Raw genomic sequence first — 14545 nt, 5'->3', positions numbered from 1 at the left:
GGTTTATTAAATAATTCAATGATTCTTTAAAATAAATAAAACCCACAATAAAGAGGGATGTTCAGTGTTGGGCATTTAAAAGAAGACTGCCCAGGAGTGACAGCACTTCCCTGAGGAGCTCACACACACTAACAAACCTTCAGCATCCTGTGCTGATCACACAGATTTGCTCCAACCCTAAATATTCCACAGAATCACCCCCCTGAAAATGTGGGAACAGGCCACAGGCAAGGCAAGGCACCCCGCAGGCGTGCCCACTGCTGTTATTCCAGACTGTGTCACCAGATGAACGGGACATTCCTCACCAGGAAGGGAAGGACCCCCAGCCATTTTTCACATATTACTCTGCCCTGAGTGTATCTATGGAAACAATGGCAAAAAGCAGAGATGGGAAGAAAGGGAACATTTGTTGTGCCTGGCTCACTGAGCAGTCAGGAGACACAAGTGGCCCCACAGAGGACTGATCCACCTCCTTCCCAGCTGTGTGAAGCTGCCATTGGAAGTGATTCCAGCTCTGTGATCATGGATGCTTTCTGGTAGCATCCACCCCAAGGATGCTCTGGAAGCCACAATATAAACTAGGAAAGCACTTGGAGAACACCAAAAAGCCTCTGGGGAATGCCACTGCATTGTGGGAGAGCCCTGCAGTGACTATTTGTGGCCTGCACCCCTGTAAATTTGGGCAGCAAGATGGGAACAGCAGCAGGATAAAGTCTGAATTACACAGGGCAGCTCCAGGAATCCTGGATCAGGACTGCACACATGCAGAAGAAACCTAACCCATTTTTCTTGATCTTTGGAAGAAAATACCTCAGGACACCAGCAGGGAAGAGCTTCCCTTCCTGCCTGGACACAGCAAGTTCAGGGCTCCTTCCATGGGCCCTCTTCATTCCCTGTGAGGCACCAGAGGAATGGAAATACAAAATACCCAAATTCTCCTGTCCTAAGGGTCCCACAGACCCTCAGATGGCTGCTGAGGCCAGCTTTTCCCACAAAAAAGACAGGATACAGGATTCTTCAGTGCCAGAGCCAAGCACCAGCAGAAACCAGGCTCCTGCCAGGAGCATTCCAGGAAGAACGTCCAAAATGAAACCCAGAAAGTTTTTCCTTCCTCATAATAAAAATTACTATTTCCTTACAATTATTTCCTTACAATTATTTCCAAATTACTATTTCCTTACAATTATTTCCTTCCTTTAAGGAAAACCCAAGGTTTTTTTATTAATATCCATGATGAGGCTCCCACTCACACTGTGAATTCCTCCTACTCACACTGTAAACTTTCCTATTCACTAATGTGCAGCTATCTCAAAATTAAATGAGCACCTCACAAAAGAGTTCATTATCCTACTGAATAAAAATGCACTGAAATTATTCTACTGAATAAAAATACAATAAAATTCTACTGAAAAAATCCACAGGTAAGAAATCAAGCACCAGGACAGGTTGACACAGGTTATACCAGAGCTCCAGACCCTGCAAAATGAAGGAATTCTGCTCTTCCCTCACAGAGGAAGACACCCCACTGTGTCTCCTCCTGCTCTCAATTAAATAATTCTCACATTCTGTTCCTCTGACTCCCTAATTAGTTCCTCCTCATTTCCATTCCGCTGAAGTCCTTTCCGTGCTCTCTGCTCTGCAAGAACTTACTTTGCTTGCACAGTTCCAATTGTTGATATGCTCTAATCAAAGCCCTTGAAAAACCCAAAAATAGAATCACCTACTCTGGAGAAGATCAACAACACAAACACCTCTGGAGTTTTTAGAACACGTGCAGAGAAATAATGCAGGTCTTCAGATATTTTTAGAATGTGCGCAGCAAAACGCTACACAGGAAAGAAAACAAATTTATCAGCTCTCCTTAAATCAAGCCTTTGAGTGTTTTGAAGTATCTGGATGCAAAAGTGTGCTGGGATGATCTTGCAGATTTTCCAAGCTTAAACTCCTTTCTCCTAAAGTAAGAGCCTGAATGAGTGTTGTGGGACTCCAGGGGCTCTCCAAAATGCAGTTTATTCCATCCAAAATGCAGTTTATTGTACCCAAGATGTTCCAGCAGTCCAGGGTTGTGGGTGACAGAGCTGTGCCCACAGCTGTCAGCTCCAGCTGCAGGCAGCCCTGGAGACCCTTTGGTTTTGGTTACATTGCATTATATACTTTTCTTTTGGTTACAATGCATTATATAATTTTCTTTTGGTTACAATGCATTATACTCTTTTCTTTGCTGAGCATCTTCATACAGTAAAACCAATCCATACCTTAACTTTTACCTATAGCCTACCATAACTACTGTAATTACCATATTCATGTTACTGTTCTCCAATCACTAAAAGTCAGCGCATTACAGTTTAAGCCAGAAGTTGTTTTTCAGTTTTCTTGCAGTGAAAAATTCTGAGACCTTTTTTCTACTCGCAGAATTTGCTGAGTTGTTTGACTGTGCTCTCTTTCTGCTTGGTAAAAACATCTTCTTGTTTGGGGTGGGTTTATCCTTTGCTCTAAGCCATAAAAACCCCTTCTAACTAACACACCTTTTGCTTTCTTGGTTATCCAGTAAGACTGGCTCAGCAATTCTTTTATATCAAAACTTGCTTCTATCTTATTCTTTCTTCAGATTTTACATTAAAAAATCTTTCTGCCAATCATATATATCTGTGAGACTCTCTTGTCAAACTTCCATCCTTCCCAACATCCCAAAAGCCTCCTCTAATCATCCTGGATTAGGGAAGGCCGTAGTGCATGGTAGTTGGATGTAGAAAAAGGAGCGTCAGCGAAGCTGAGCACAATTCCCAAGTGATCAGCAGAAATAAATGAGTGATGTTTCACTCAGAGCTCACACCTGTTGATTTCAGAGCTTCTGTGCTTTCTTTCTTCCTCTCCTGCTAGGACCAGAAGGCTGCAGAAGGGAGGAGGCTTGTCAGCCATGGGATAAACCAACAAGGAAAAAGAGTTTCCAAGCACCTGGGAACAAATTTACTCTTTTTCTCTCTTTGATTTCAATTCACCAAGACTGAGTTTTTAATTAAAAGAGAGAGTCTGGAAGATGTTATGAGACGAAGGGATTTGCTCTGAACTGTTTCCTTGCTGCTGCACTCCCAGAGCTCCCAGGGATGCGCAGGGTGGGATTGTTGGGGTGTCTGTGCAGGGCCAGGGGTTGGGTCAGTGATCCCTGTGGGTGCTTTCAGCTCTGGATATTCTCTGATTCACTCTCTTGCCTGTCCCTCATTCCACTCATTGCTGAGGAGAACTCACGGCTGCCCAAGCTCCATCCTCTATCCCAAGGCAAAACAGCTCTCCAGGGGTTTCTCCCCCCCAAAACTGCCCTGCATCCCCCTCCAGGCCCATCCTTCCTTTTCATCTACACAACACCCCCAAAGGAAGAGAGCCACACTTGATTGCTTGCAGGAAAAGAGCCTGGTTTCAAAGCTTTCCAGCCTGTAATTTCACACAACACCCTCAGCTCCTGAATTCCAATCATCGGCCATCATTCTGCTTTATCCCGCTCCAGTATAAATCCAAAGGAGGACCTGTCCCACATCATTCTACTGATTTTTAATTTTCTTTTCTTTTCCTTTTGACTTGATGACATCATGTTTGCCCTCTGAAAAAATATCTGGCAAACAATGGGGAATGGCTTCCCACTGAGAGAGGGCAGGGTGAGGTGGGATATTGGGAATTAGGAATTGTTCCCTGGCACAGGTTTTGCTGATAGGATTGCTCAAACACTGCACCAGAGTCAGCAAATATTCAATATTAAGGGTCTGTGGAGACAACCAAGCAGCATCTTTATTGGGAGCATATCAGGAATACCAGCACCGAGGCATTTCCTGCCCTGATTTGGGATTTAATGCAAGACTGCTGGGCCCGTGCTGGGCTCAGACACTGTCTCTACTTGTTACCATTCAGTCTTCATTTGCAAATGATAATTTTTTTTTTTTGCTTTGAATGGCATGCCTGACTGCAGGGCAGAGTAAATCCAAACCTTTTAAGCTCTGGCCAAAAATTTGCCATGAATTAGGCGACTGCAGCATATTTACAATACAAAATAAAATATCTCCACGAGTGGCGGTACGAATAAACGACGATTATTCTTTTTTTTTTTTTTTTTTCTGACGGGATAATTTTCAAAGCAGCGATTTTGCAAAGACTCAGGAAGAAAACAATTTTGTTTCATTTCCATAACAGAATCCAGACCCTGAAAATTCAACCTCATGAGCTACAATTATGCAGCAGAACTACCACTGTGAATTTTCAAGCACAATGCCTTTTATTGTCTCTTCTCATTCTTTTCCCCTTCCTGTTCTCCACGATTTTCTGTCCTGTCACCCTCCACAGAAACTCTGGAGCAGAAAGTCGGACTTGAAAGGGAAACTTTTAAGCTTTCAGGCTTCAAAGGAAAACAAGAAAACCTTCAAAAGAAGGTATTTGGGGTTTGGGTTTTTTTCAGCTTTATGGGAACAAACAACAGCAAAAAGCCTGATTATATGGAAATTTGACAGCTGAAAAATAACACTCAGCTTTTCCACGAGGGATGGAGGGGCATTTTAGTCACCTCCTGGAGAATCCACGTGGATTATCCTGGAGCTGGAGAATCAAAGATGCCAAATGCTGTTTCATTCCAGGGCAGAGAAACAGCAAACTTGCTATTCACAGGAAAAAAAATGTACATTCCCAAATATTGTCCTGTTTCACGGCCACGTTTCCCACCTGCTCTGGCGCCCCGAGACTGAGGATGGAGCACAAGCACGCCCTGCTTTCCACAGGACAAAAAGCACTTTGGGATGCAAGGGCTGCTTCAGCAGTGAACATCCCAGGCTGGGAAATGAGGTTTTTCCTCCTGAGTGTCCCTCATGCTCAGGCTCTCCACAGCAGCCCCGAAACGCTGCGGCTGCTTCTGAAGAAAGGCACGTGAGGCCGTGGCAGCCCCTGCTCAGGGGCAGCATCTGGCTGCAATTACCCACCCTGGAATGCAGAGCAGCAATTTTTGGTGCTGAGGGGAGCAGTGGGGAGAACAAACAGGACATTATTTACACATTAAAGGGAGGTACTCACCCCGACACCACCGCAAGGCAGCCTGACAAACATCGACGTGAGGGAACCTGGGGGGGACAAGAAACCTGTGAGGCACAAAGGTCACCACGCTCTGGGGCCTACTTTGTGGCAATTCTGCAATCTTTCCAAGCACAGAAACACACACATTTCTTCCTGGGGGTTTTCTCCCCATTTTCACCCAGCCCTGTTACAACACACACACACACACACACACCATGTACACACTTAGGCTCCTGTAAAAGCTGTCTATAAATCATTCATTTTTAAGCAAGGTGTGGGTGTTGTCTGATGTTTTGAGACTATACACGAGGAAGATGCCACCAACAATCGCTCAGTGTGTCTTCTCAGATGTGCACTTTAACCCCTTCCCACTGAGGGAGGGCAGGAAATCATAAAACCACCCCAATTGTCACTCACACCCCAATTGTCACTCATCTGCAGTTACTACATGACTTTGGAGAGCATGGGCTTCATGAAAGAGGAAGACAGCGAAATAAACCAGTGGCAAGCAAAGAAAAAACATGTGTTTTGACTGAAATAGCAAAACCAACAAGGAGAATGTGAGAAAAATTGAGAGAACCATCTGCAGGGCTAATTTTGAATCTGTAGGAAATGTAACATCGCTCTCTGGGCTCGTGTGTGAGCAAATTATTGGCTCGTGTGTGAACAAATTCTGTGGGGCCCTGAGCAACCTGGTCTGGTGCAAGGTGTTCCTGCCCATGGCAGGGGGTGGAATGGGATAGGCTTCAAGGTCCATACCCACTCAAACCATTTGGGATTCTGTTCCTGAGAGAGGAGCTCATGCATCTGGACTCATCTGAGCTCAGAGCGAGATGCCCTCCTTGATTAGATCCACATGGAAGTTCTCAGATCATCCTGCCTCCTGTCACATCTCTCACTGCTAATCCACCCATTATTTCCCTATTTATCTTCTTGACAACAATTTAGGATTGCTCCCCACAAATTAAAAGCAGCCTTACTTGCCTAAAGTTTCAACTTGTCCAACAGGTTCCAAGCGTTTCCACTGTCCAGGGAGAGATGGGTTTGTACTTTGTGTCCTTGACAGGACAAGGGGGGATGGATTTAAACCAAGAGAGGGCAGGGATTGATGGGATACTGGGAAGGAATTGTTCCCTGGGAGGGTGGGGAGGGGCTGGGATGGAATTCCCAGAGCAGCTGTGGCTGCCCCTGGATCTCTGGCAGTGCCCAAGGCCAGGTTGGATGGGGCTTGGAACAATCTGGGACAGTGGGAGGTGTCCTTGCCATGGCAGGGGTGGAATTGGATGAGCTTTAAGCTCCCTTCCCACCCAAACCGTTCTGGGATTCTGTGATTCCATGAAGGCACATCCCCCCCTTTTCATTTGCAGAAGCTTAACAAGAAACATCCTGTGTCCTGAAAAGCCTTTTTCCCCTTCCAGGCTGAGGTTTCTCAGGCTTTTTTCTTCCTCACAGAGGTATCAAAGGCCAAGAGTTTACACGGAGTCATCAGACACCTGCCAAGACACTCAGCCCTAACAAACTCCCATTTGCATCCCTAAACCTCACACCAAGCTTTGCCCTCAGCGCTCCAACCTGCCCTAAATCCACCCTCTAAGGTGTTTCAAAGAACCCCACCAAGCTGGTTTGTAAATCTGAAAGCCTTTTAAACCCTTAAAGGGAGAGAACAGCTGAAGGAGGGGTTTTTAACCTGAGCTCCTTGCTCAGCTCCTGCCCTGTGGAAGCCATCAGGAGAGAAGGGGGTGATGTGGGCTGGCAGCCAGTGCCACTGGAGCATCTCCAGGCTGAGATGGTGCCAGGTGGGCTGAAGAAAGCAGCTCTAAGCCCAGTTAAGAGCTACTGCACATCCCCTCCTACTGGAGACCCTTGAGGACCTGACCTCCTGCAGCTCTGGGGCTTTTCTGCAAGTTGTATCCAAACAGGGAATGTTCTGACTGGAAAGCCTTTGGAATTTCTCTTCTCTACAGGATTAAAGTTGACCTCTGCAAACACTCTAAAATGAGTGATGGAAACCATGGTGGGCACAGAACTACAGCAGCAAGGGCTGCTTCCCCCACAGGTTCTCTACAGAAACCATCAGGAATGGTTCAGCAGTTAGGGTGTCCCCCCAAAAATGCATTCCAAATAAACTCCATCTCCAAAGACATCTGTGGGCACTGCTGAGACAGATCCTGCCCAGAGCCAAGGAGGGAGTGGAAAAGTATTCCAGGAGAATTTTCTCAGATATCCCAGGGAAGATTGACCGAAGCTCCTTCAGGCTGTGGGTTTTCCATTCCTGAGCATATGACATCATAAATTCCTGAAAGTTTACCTCCTAATGGAGCTATCATTCAGCTGGAGGTGTCTACTTTTGGGTTCTCTGGCCCTAAAGAGGTGGGAAGTGAGCTATAAATATCGTGCTAATTGTGTGTTTAACCACTGCCTAATGGCTTCCCTCTCTGGGAGCTCATGGACACGCTGAGCAAAATCTTTCCAGCTCCTTTGCTGTGACCACTACATCACAAAGGCCACTGAGTTAAACCTCTTTTTACATCATCCAAAGTCAGCCTAATCCCAAAATAAACTTTCTCAACATCTCAACGTTCCAGAAACCGTTTTTTAAGGGGGTTTTTTTCTTTTCTTTTTTTTTTTTTCCCCTCAGATCCCCACGTGGCAACTTCTTAAATTGTCCCTCCAGCCTGCTGCTGCAAAAAGGCAGGAAGTAAAGGGAGGCGATGATGACTCCACAGAGGTGCTAAAATCCATGTTGTTTGGTTATCTGAACATGCATCCCTTAGAATTTCTGCTGGGAAAATATCTTTTTTTTTTTTGTATTTTTATCTGTATTTTACAACAGACACAGCCCTGTTTCAAGAAGATTTGGTCTCCAGTGAAAGGGATAAACAATCCCACTCCACATTAAACAAATGTAGAGGCCCCTGCATCTCTCTTGCTGACTGTCCAAAGCTGCCAGGGGTTTGTTGATGCCTGTGCAGCTGGCTGGGGGCTGCAGATCCAAACCCTTGGGAATGTGCTCCAGTTCCTTCCCTAGCCATGGATAGCTATCCAACACCCAGAGTGAGGTTTAAGCTCTCCAGGGTTTAGGGGTCTACCTGAAGAAAGGGAGATGGATCCCGTGCACAGAGCTGGGAATAATCCTCTTGGAGATGCACAGGGCTAATGATGGAGCCCAGCACCTCAGCCAGGGCTCAGGAAGGAGGGTGTCCCCCCAGGGAATGGTACCTAGAAGCTTCTTGCTGTCCAGTTTCTGCCTGTTGAGAGGGTTTGTGCCATAGAGCAGCGTGTGCGCCTCCGAGTGAACCGTCTGCAGCTCCTCCAGCGTCGCCTTCCTGCCACGGATGCACTGCAAGGGGAGGGAAAAGGCTGCTGAAATCACTGCTCAGGGCTTGGCTCTCTCTTCTGTCCCCTTAGCAAGCCACCAAGACACACAGCAAAACAATAAAATGGGTCCTGAGGCGGAGAAATTCAGGTTTGGGGTGAATCCCTTACTCGCAACATTTATCAGCTGGACATGGAAAGTCATCGTCAGATCCAGTCAAGATAAAGAAGGGAACATTGAGACAGGAGGTGGTGGGGGTGAAGGAAAGGTGACCAGAGAGACAAGGGAGTGCATCCTTGAAATGACAGCGCAGAGCTTGAAAAAAGCCAGCAGGGAATGAAGGCAGAAATTCACTATAAGAGTCTGGTGAGGCTGGAAGTCACCGGTGCTCAGGAGGGAAACACAGCTCCCATCAACAGCTCCCATCGTGAGAGCAACCAAAAGCACCAAGGTAAGCACAGAAATGAAGGAAAAGAAATCTTCTTGAAGGAAATCAACAGGAAATTAAGGACAATAATATTGCCTGGGATCTTACAGTCACAAACTTATACATTGGAGAACATCTCTAACACCCACTGCGGAGGCCAGGCAATTAGCAACGAGGTTCATTTGCTCCCAAATAATCCCAACATTCGATTAAATGGGTATGCACAGACAGAGACAGGTTTGAAAGGGATAAAGGAGGGCAGGACAGGGAAATTTAGGCAATGGCAATGCTGCCACCACGTGGATGTCTTATCTGATGGCTGGGAACATTCCCAGCCCCATCCTGACATTGCTGGAATATTTATGCTCTGGGATTCAGCCCTCTCAGGTGCTCAAAGAATTAATGAACACACACTTATACCCCCATTTATCACCACTGCTGTTAGTTGGAACTAATAACCACTTGTTAATTTTTATTATTAATCTTCATTTTTTCTGTTTAATATCTAAGCTTTTCTCTCCATTTTCCTGCTCTTAAAATACATCCAATAAATCTAATTTAACCTCTTGTGATGGAATGGTGCTCAGTGCCTTCCTCCTACTCCCACTCTTTTAACAGCACAGCTTGACCATTACTTATTAAAGAGCACCAAAAAAAAGTTATTAAAGCACAGAAAAGCTGTTGCTTTTGCTGGAATAATTGGGAGGGATAACAAATGAGAGGGTTACATCATATCTTGCTCTTTTCTTTGGCATAACAGCAATATAATAGTAATAATAATGTTGTAATAATATTAATAACACTAATAAAAGAGGCCATGTGGCCTGTTGTGGTGTTTCCCTTACCTCACACTTGCCCCTCAGCCCCGTCTCCTGGAGCCTGGACCAGATGCTCTGGATCCTGCCTGCGTGCTCAGGGTGGCTGTTGGTGTTTCCACAGGTGCACTGGTGCTTCAGCATCAAGGTGTCGTACACAAGGCCTGCAGCACAGAGGGCAGAATTGCTCTTGGGTTAAAAAAACACCAAAAATTTGCCAGTTTGAGAGAGGAAAAAAAAGGTATTTTGCTGTAGAGTCAACGGTTCTAGGCCAGAACTGTGACAGAGAACTGAATATCCCAAAGCTGCATCTTCCCCTTCCCATGGAAATCCTCAAGGGACAGGAGAAGAAGAATCAGCACCAAGATGTGAAATGAAAGGCCAGGAGGAGGTGACACCTACGTGACACCCAGGAATGGGATCTGGGGCTTTTTCCCTGGCTGCCAAAACACCAAACCCAGAAGGACCAAACCATTCCTGGCTGCGTTTCACGAGCATCCTCGTGCTGCTCTTTGCTAATTGCAGCTCGTGCCTCATTTGCTAATTGCAGCCATTAGAGCCCACCTGGGCAGGTTCCTCTGGTGGAAAGGACATTTTCTCTGGCAGTGGTGCAGTTACTGGGAGCAAAGGGAGCATCTTAGAGATTTTTGGCAACAATGCAGGTTTCTCAGCTTCTTCATCAGCCAGTGGGTTTCCTATCACCTCCCTCACCCTGCCTTGATGTGTATTGTTGCTAAATTTTTTTGTAAGTTCACTGTCACAGACATCTTTTATGAAAAATCTTTTCTTTAGGATTTTTTCTCCTGAGAAGCTGAAAAGCCTCAGGAACAAAATGTAAACAATGGTTATCTGCTGCTGTGGAATGCAACAGGTGGATCTGTGATTGGCCCATGTTGGATGTTTCTAATTAATGTCCAATCACAGTCAGCTGGCTTGGACAGAGAGTCTGAGCCACAAACCTTTGTTATCATTCTTTGCTATTCTATTCTTAGCTAGCCTTCTGATGAAATAATTTCTTCTATTCTTTTAGTACAGTTTTAATGTAATATATATAATAAAATAATAAATCAAGCCTTCTGAAACATGGAGTCAGATCCTCATCTCTTCCCTCATCCAAGAACCCCTGTGAACACCATCACAAGTTCACCACTTCCAATAGGCCAGAGATGAAGTTTTCAGGAGCTAACATCTTTCCCCTGCAGGTTAATAAACCTCTTTCTTCCCCTAATTTCCCAAATGCATGGATCACCCCATTTGCACACTTAGAACAGTACAAACATTCCTTGTCTTGTCCTGGTATAACTGCAGGGAGGTGTTCAGCCCAATGAGGGGGTGCTGGGGGAGCTCAATCCCCCTGCATTCCCAAGGATTCACAGCATGACAGCACAGGAGGCTCTGATTCACACCCCAGAGTTGCCTGGCTACCATTCTGGAGGGGAAGTTGGGATTCCATAGCCAACAGCAGGTCCCTCCCAGTGACAGAAGAGATTTAATCATTTCTCTCGAGCAAAAGATGTGAAGCCAAATGTTGAAATCCATCTTTCCTTCAGGTGGAAGCTCCAGAAAACAGAATAAAAGTTGGTTGGTTTGGTTTTTTTTTCCCCAAGAAAAGGGTTCCTTGCAGGAAGTATCGGTATGAGTTGGTCCAAGGGCTGGAGCCCCTCTGCTGGCAGAGCTGGGGGTGCTCACCTGGAGAGGAGAAGGCTCCAGGGAGAGCTCAGAGTCCCTGAAGGGGCTCCAGGAGAGCTGGAGAGGGACTGGGGACAAGGCATGGAGGGACAGGACACAGGGAATGGCTCCCACTGCCAGAGGGCAGGGATGGATGGGAGATTGGGAATTAGGAATTGTTCCCTGGCAGGGTGGGCAGGCCCTGGCACTGCCCAGAGCAGCTGTGGCTGCCCCTGGATCCCTGGCAGTGCCCAAGGCCAGGTTGGAGCAGCCTGGGATGGTGAAAGGTGTCCGTGCCCAAGGCAGAGACTAAAAACCAGACAACCTTTCAGGTCCTTTCCAGCCCATTTTTCCATGATTTCTATGGAATGCAAAGGTCTAGCTGAGAACCCAGAGCCTCTGAAGGCAGCAGTGGCAGGAGGCAGTCCCAGCCCCTGATGTCTAAGGATGTGCAGCCCAGCTGAGAGCATTTGGGTGAATCCCAGGTGAGCACACCCACAGCTGGATCCGTGCTCCCAGCTCCAGCATGGACACACAGCACAACCTGGGAGCTCCCAGGGAACCCTGAGAGCAGCTGGAGCTGGAGCTGTGCTCCTGCAGCTCCCAGGCCTGGCTGCAGCTGCAGTCCCACCTCCTGGCTGGGTGTGGGCACGCTGTGCCACCGGGAATCTTGGCTCCCTGCTCTGGCTCCTGCAGCTCTGCAGCCTCAGGGGAGGTGTCTGGCAGCTCCTCACTCTGCTGTAGGTGAGTGCAGAGGGAAAAAACACCCCCCAAAAGCCAAACCAGGATGGATTCCAGGCAGAGAACAGAGCCCTGGTAATTGGCTGCCCTCGGGTCAGCCCAAGTTCACCTGGAGGAGGTTGTGCTGCAAAAAGCTCCCTCAAGGTCTCTCATGTTTGATTTACAGCATCAAACACCACCAGGAGCTGCTGAGCCAAGGCAAGCTCGGAATTCACCTCAGGAAAATCTTTCACCCCAGTCTGAGTTTAACTGAGCTAGTGCAAGGGCTTAAACTAAAAGAAATTTAGACTGGATTCATGGGGGAAATTCTTCCCTGTGAGGCCTGGCCTGTCCCATCCCTGGAAGTGTCCAAGGTCAGGTTGGACACTTGGAGAAGCCTGGGACACTGTGAGGCGTCTCTGCCCATGGAACTGGATCATCTTCAAGGTCCCTTCCAACCCAAACCGCTCAAGGAATCTATCCCATCCCAAACGTGGTGCTCACAGACCTTGGTTTATCAGTGGTTCCTCCTTTCCCAGGGCTTCACTGATAACAGCAGCACCAATCACTCATCATTTCTCTTTCCTAGAAACCAGCCCAGTTGAAAAGGGAGCTGTTCCCAGTTCCTTCCTGTGGCTGGGGACACTCAGCTGCAGACACACACACACTCACACAAAGGGAAGCTCGGCAATTTAAGCTCAAAATACAAAACTACACTGGCTGTTACAAGTTAATTGAAGTGGTGCTGGAAGCAAGACTCTTTTCAGACATAAGAACAATAATTTTTAAAGGTCAGCACTAAAGCAAAACCAACTGGCTTTTCTTGGCAGAACAAACATATGATCTGAGGTTCAGATAATTATATTGCTCTGCACAGGAGAGAATAAATGCCTTCATCAGAAAGGAAAAACCCTTTAATGCAGAACATCAGAATAATTTGTGGACCCATTTTTGCAGGAGATCAGAGACTGGATAATTGGAGCTATGCAAATTAATGGCCTAACCTGAGGATCCTTATTCAAGTGCACAGAACAGGGCAGGCACGAGTGTTCATTAAAGTCACGGGGGCTGCTGGAGCTAGGGAGGGCGAGTTCAAGGACCTGCTTTCTGGGAGGAAGGAAAATTAAATGTCATGCTTCAGGACATCAAACTGATGGCTGCAAGGATCCAGGAAGGGCACAGCTCTGCCTTTGATGTGGAGTAATGGACATCATGTTAGAGAGCTGCAGGATGCGGCTCTTTGCCCCAGACCTTTGAAGTCTCAGGTGCTGGTCACCGAGAGAGACAGGAAAATCAAACACACATCAACCCCAGAACTTGCAGCTGTCTGCAGCTAACTCAGTCCAGGGAGAGCACCAGCTCTCTGTGTTATTTCTGTATAACAAACCAAACATGAAAAGGAGGAACAATTCCTTTGTCTGTTGGACAATGGCTGCGTTCCCATCCAGAGCGATCGCGGTTGGCTTAATTAGGGCCATGCAATGAATTTTGCTTCCTGCAGCCCTCTCACCAAACCCTCACACCAATTCCAACCCTCATTCCTCTGCCTCAGCATCAGTCTCCAAAGCACTTATCAGCCAGATGGATTTTCCTCAGGAAAAAAGAAGCCTGATGCACTTCAGCACTGCTTGCTTTTGAAAAACACCCAAGACTTTAATTTCCTGCCTTGCACAGAATGGCTCAATCCCGGTGATTAAGCTTTAGCATCCACCTCCAGAAACACAATCTCCGACAAGCCGCCGTGGACAACTCCAACAAAACATGAGGCAATTTCACTCACACATGCTCAGCAGCTGAAATGCCTTTCCTCTCCTTTCTCCTGCTCCCATGCCCATGGCAGTGGGCTTTTGTTCCCTGCTTCTCCTATGCAGACAGTGCAGGTTAATTAAACCAGACCTAGGACTAGTACAGAGGCCTTACCTGTATGCTTTGCACCTTAATTAGTGCCAGTGAATGCCTGATTTTATTGTGTTTTTCCTTCTCCATTCACCCAGCATAAATGCAGAGATTGAAGGAAAAAGAAAAGTCAAGTCTTTGGAATCCTAATGAGGATAAATGCTGGGAAAATGGTATTTTTACAGGTGAATTACCTGAAGCATTCTGCACCTCATCACCCTGTGCAGTGCTGGATAAAAGCAGTGTGATATTCCACTCCTTATTTTAAGACACTTTTTAGGTTTTTCAAACCCTACCTCTGAGGAAAATAAATCCTGATACTGGAACAGCATCTTTTCCAAGCAGCACAGCTCTCAAATCTGCACTCTTACTGCTGCCTGCAATTTTGAATGAAATTCAGAGGCACAGATCTGAGTCAAACACAGATCCTCTGCTAGGATATGTTATTTATTTCTATGTTCAGAGTCTTGCATGTGATTGATTGGGCAGCTTCAATACCGGCAGAGGAGGAGGGAAGAAGGAGAAGGAATGAATAATCCCTTCAAGCAGGGCCAGGCTTCCTTGTTTTTAAAGCCCCAAGGTTTGGGGTTAAGTGTATTAGAATCTCAAGTTTCATTCAAAAGCCAGCGGACTTTTCCGTGCACCCTTGGCAAAAGC

General features: G+C 46.6%; 1 protein-coding gene across 7 annotated transcripts in view; it reads right to left on the bottom strand.

Moving 5' to 3' along the window:
• Positions 1–14545, bottom strand: part of HDAC4 (histone deacetylase 4) — a 180141-nt gene that overhangs the window by 17989 nt on the left and 147607 nt on the right. For all 7 annotated transcript variants that reach the window (XM_064717773.1, XM_064717774.1, XM_064717767.1 and 4 more), the window contains 3 exons: positions 9635–9768; positions 8266–8386; positions 5047–5093 (listed from right to left, as the gene is read on the bottom strand). In XM_064717773.1, the coding sequence (XP_064573843.1) occupies positions 5047–5093; positions 8266–8386; positions 9635–9768 (302 nt within the window). The remainder of the gene's footprint in view (positions 1–5046; positions 5094–8265; positions 8387–9634; positions 9769–14545) is intronic.

The sequence above is a fragment of the Zonotrichia leucophrys genome, chromosome 7 (genome assembly GCF_028769735.1).
Source record: "Zonotrichia leucophrys gambelii isolate GWCS_2022_RI chromosome 7, RI_Zleu_2.0, whole genome shotgun sequence".
Classification (NCBI taxonomy): domain Eukaryota; kingdom Metazoa; phylum Chordata; class Aves; order Passeriformes; family Passerellidae; genus Zonotrichia; species Zonotrichia leucophrys.
This window is presented reverse-complemented; position numbering and strand designations above follow the sequence as displayed.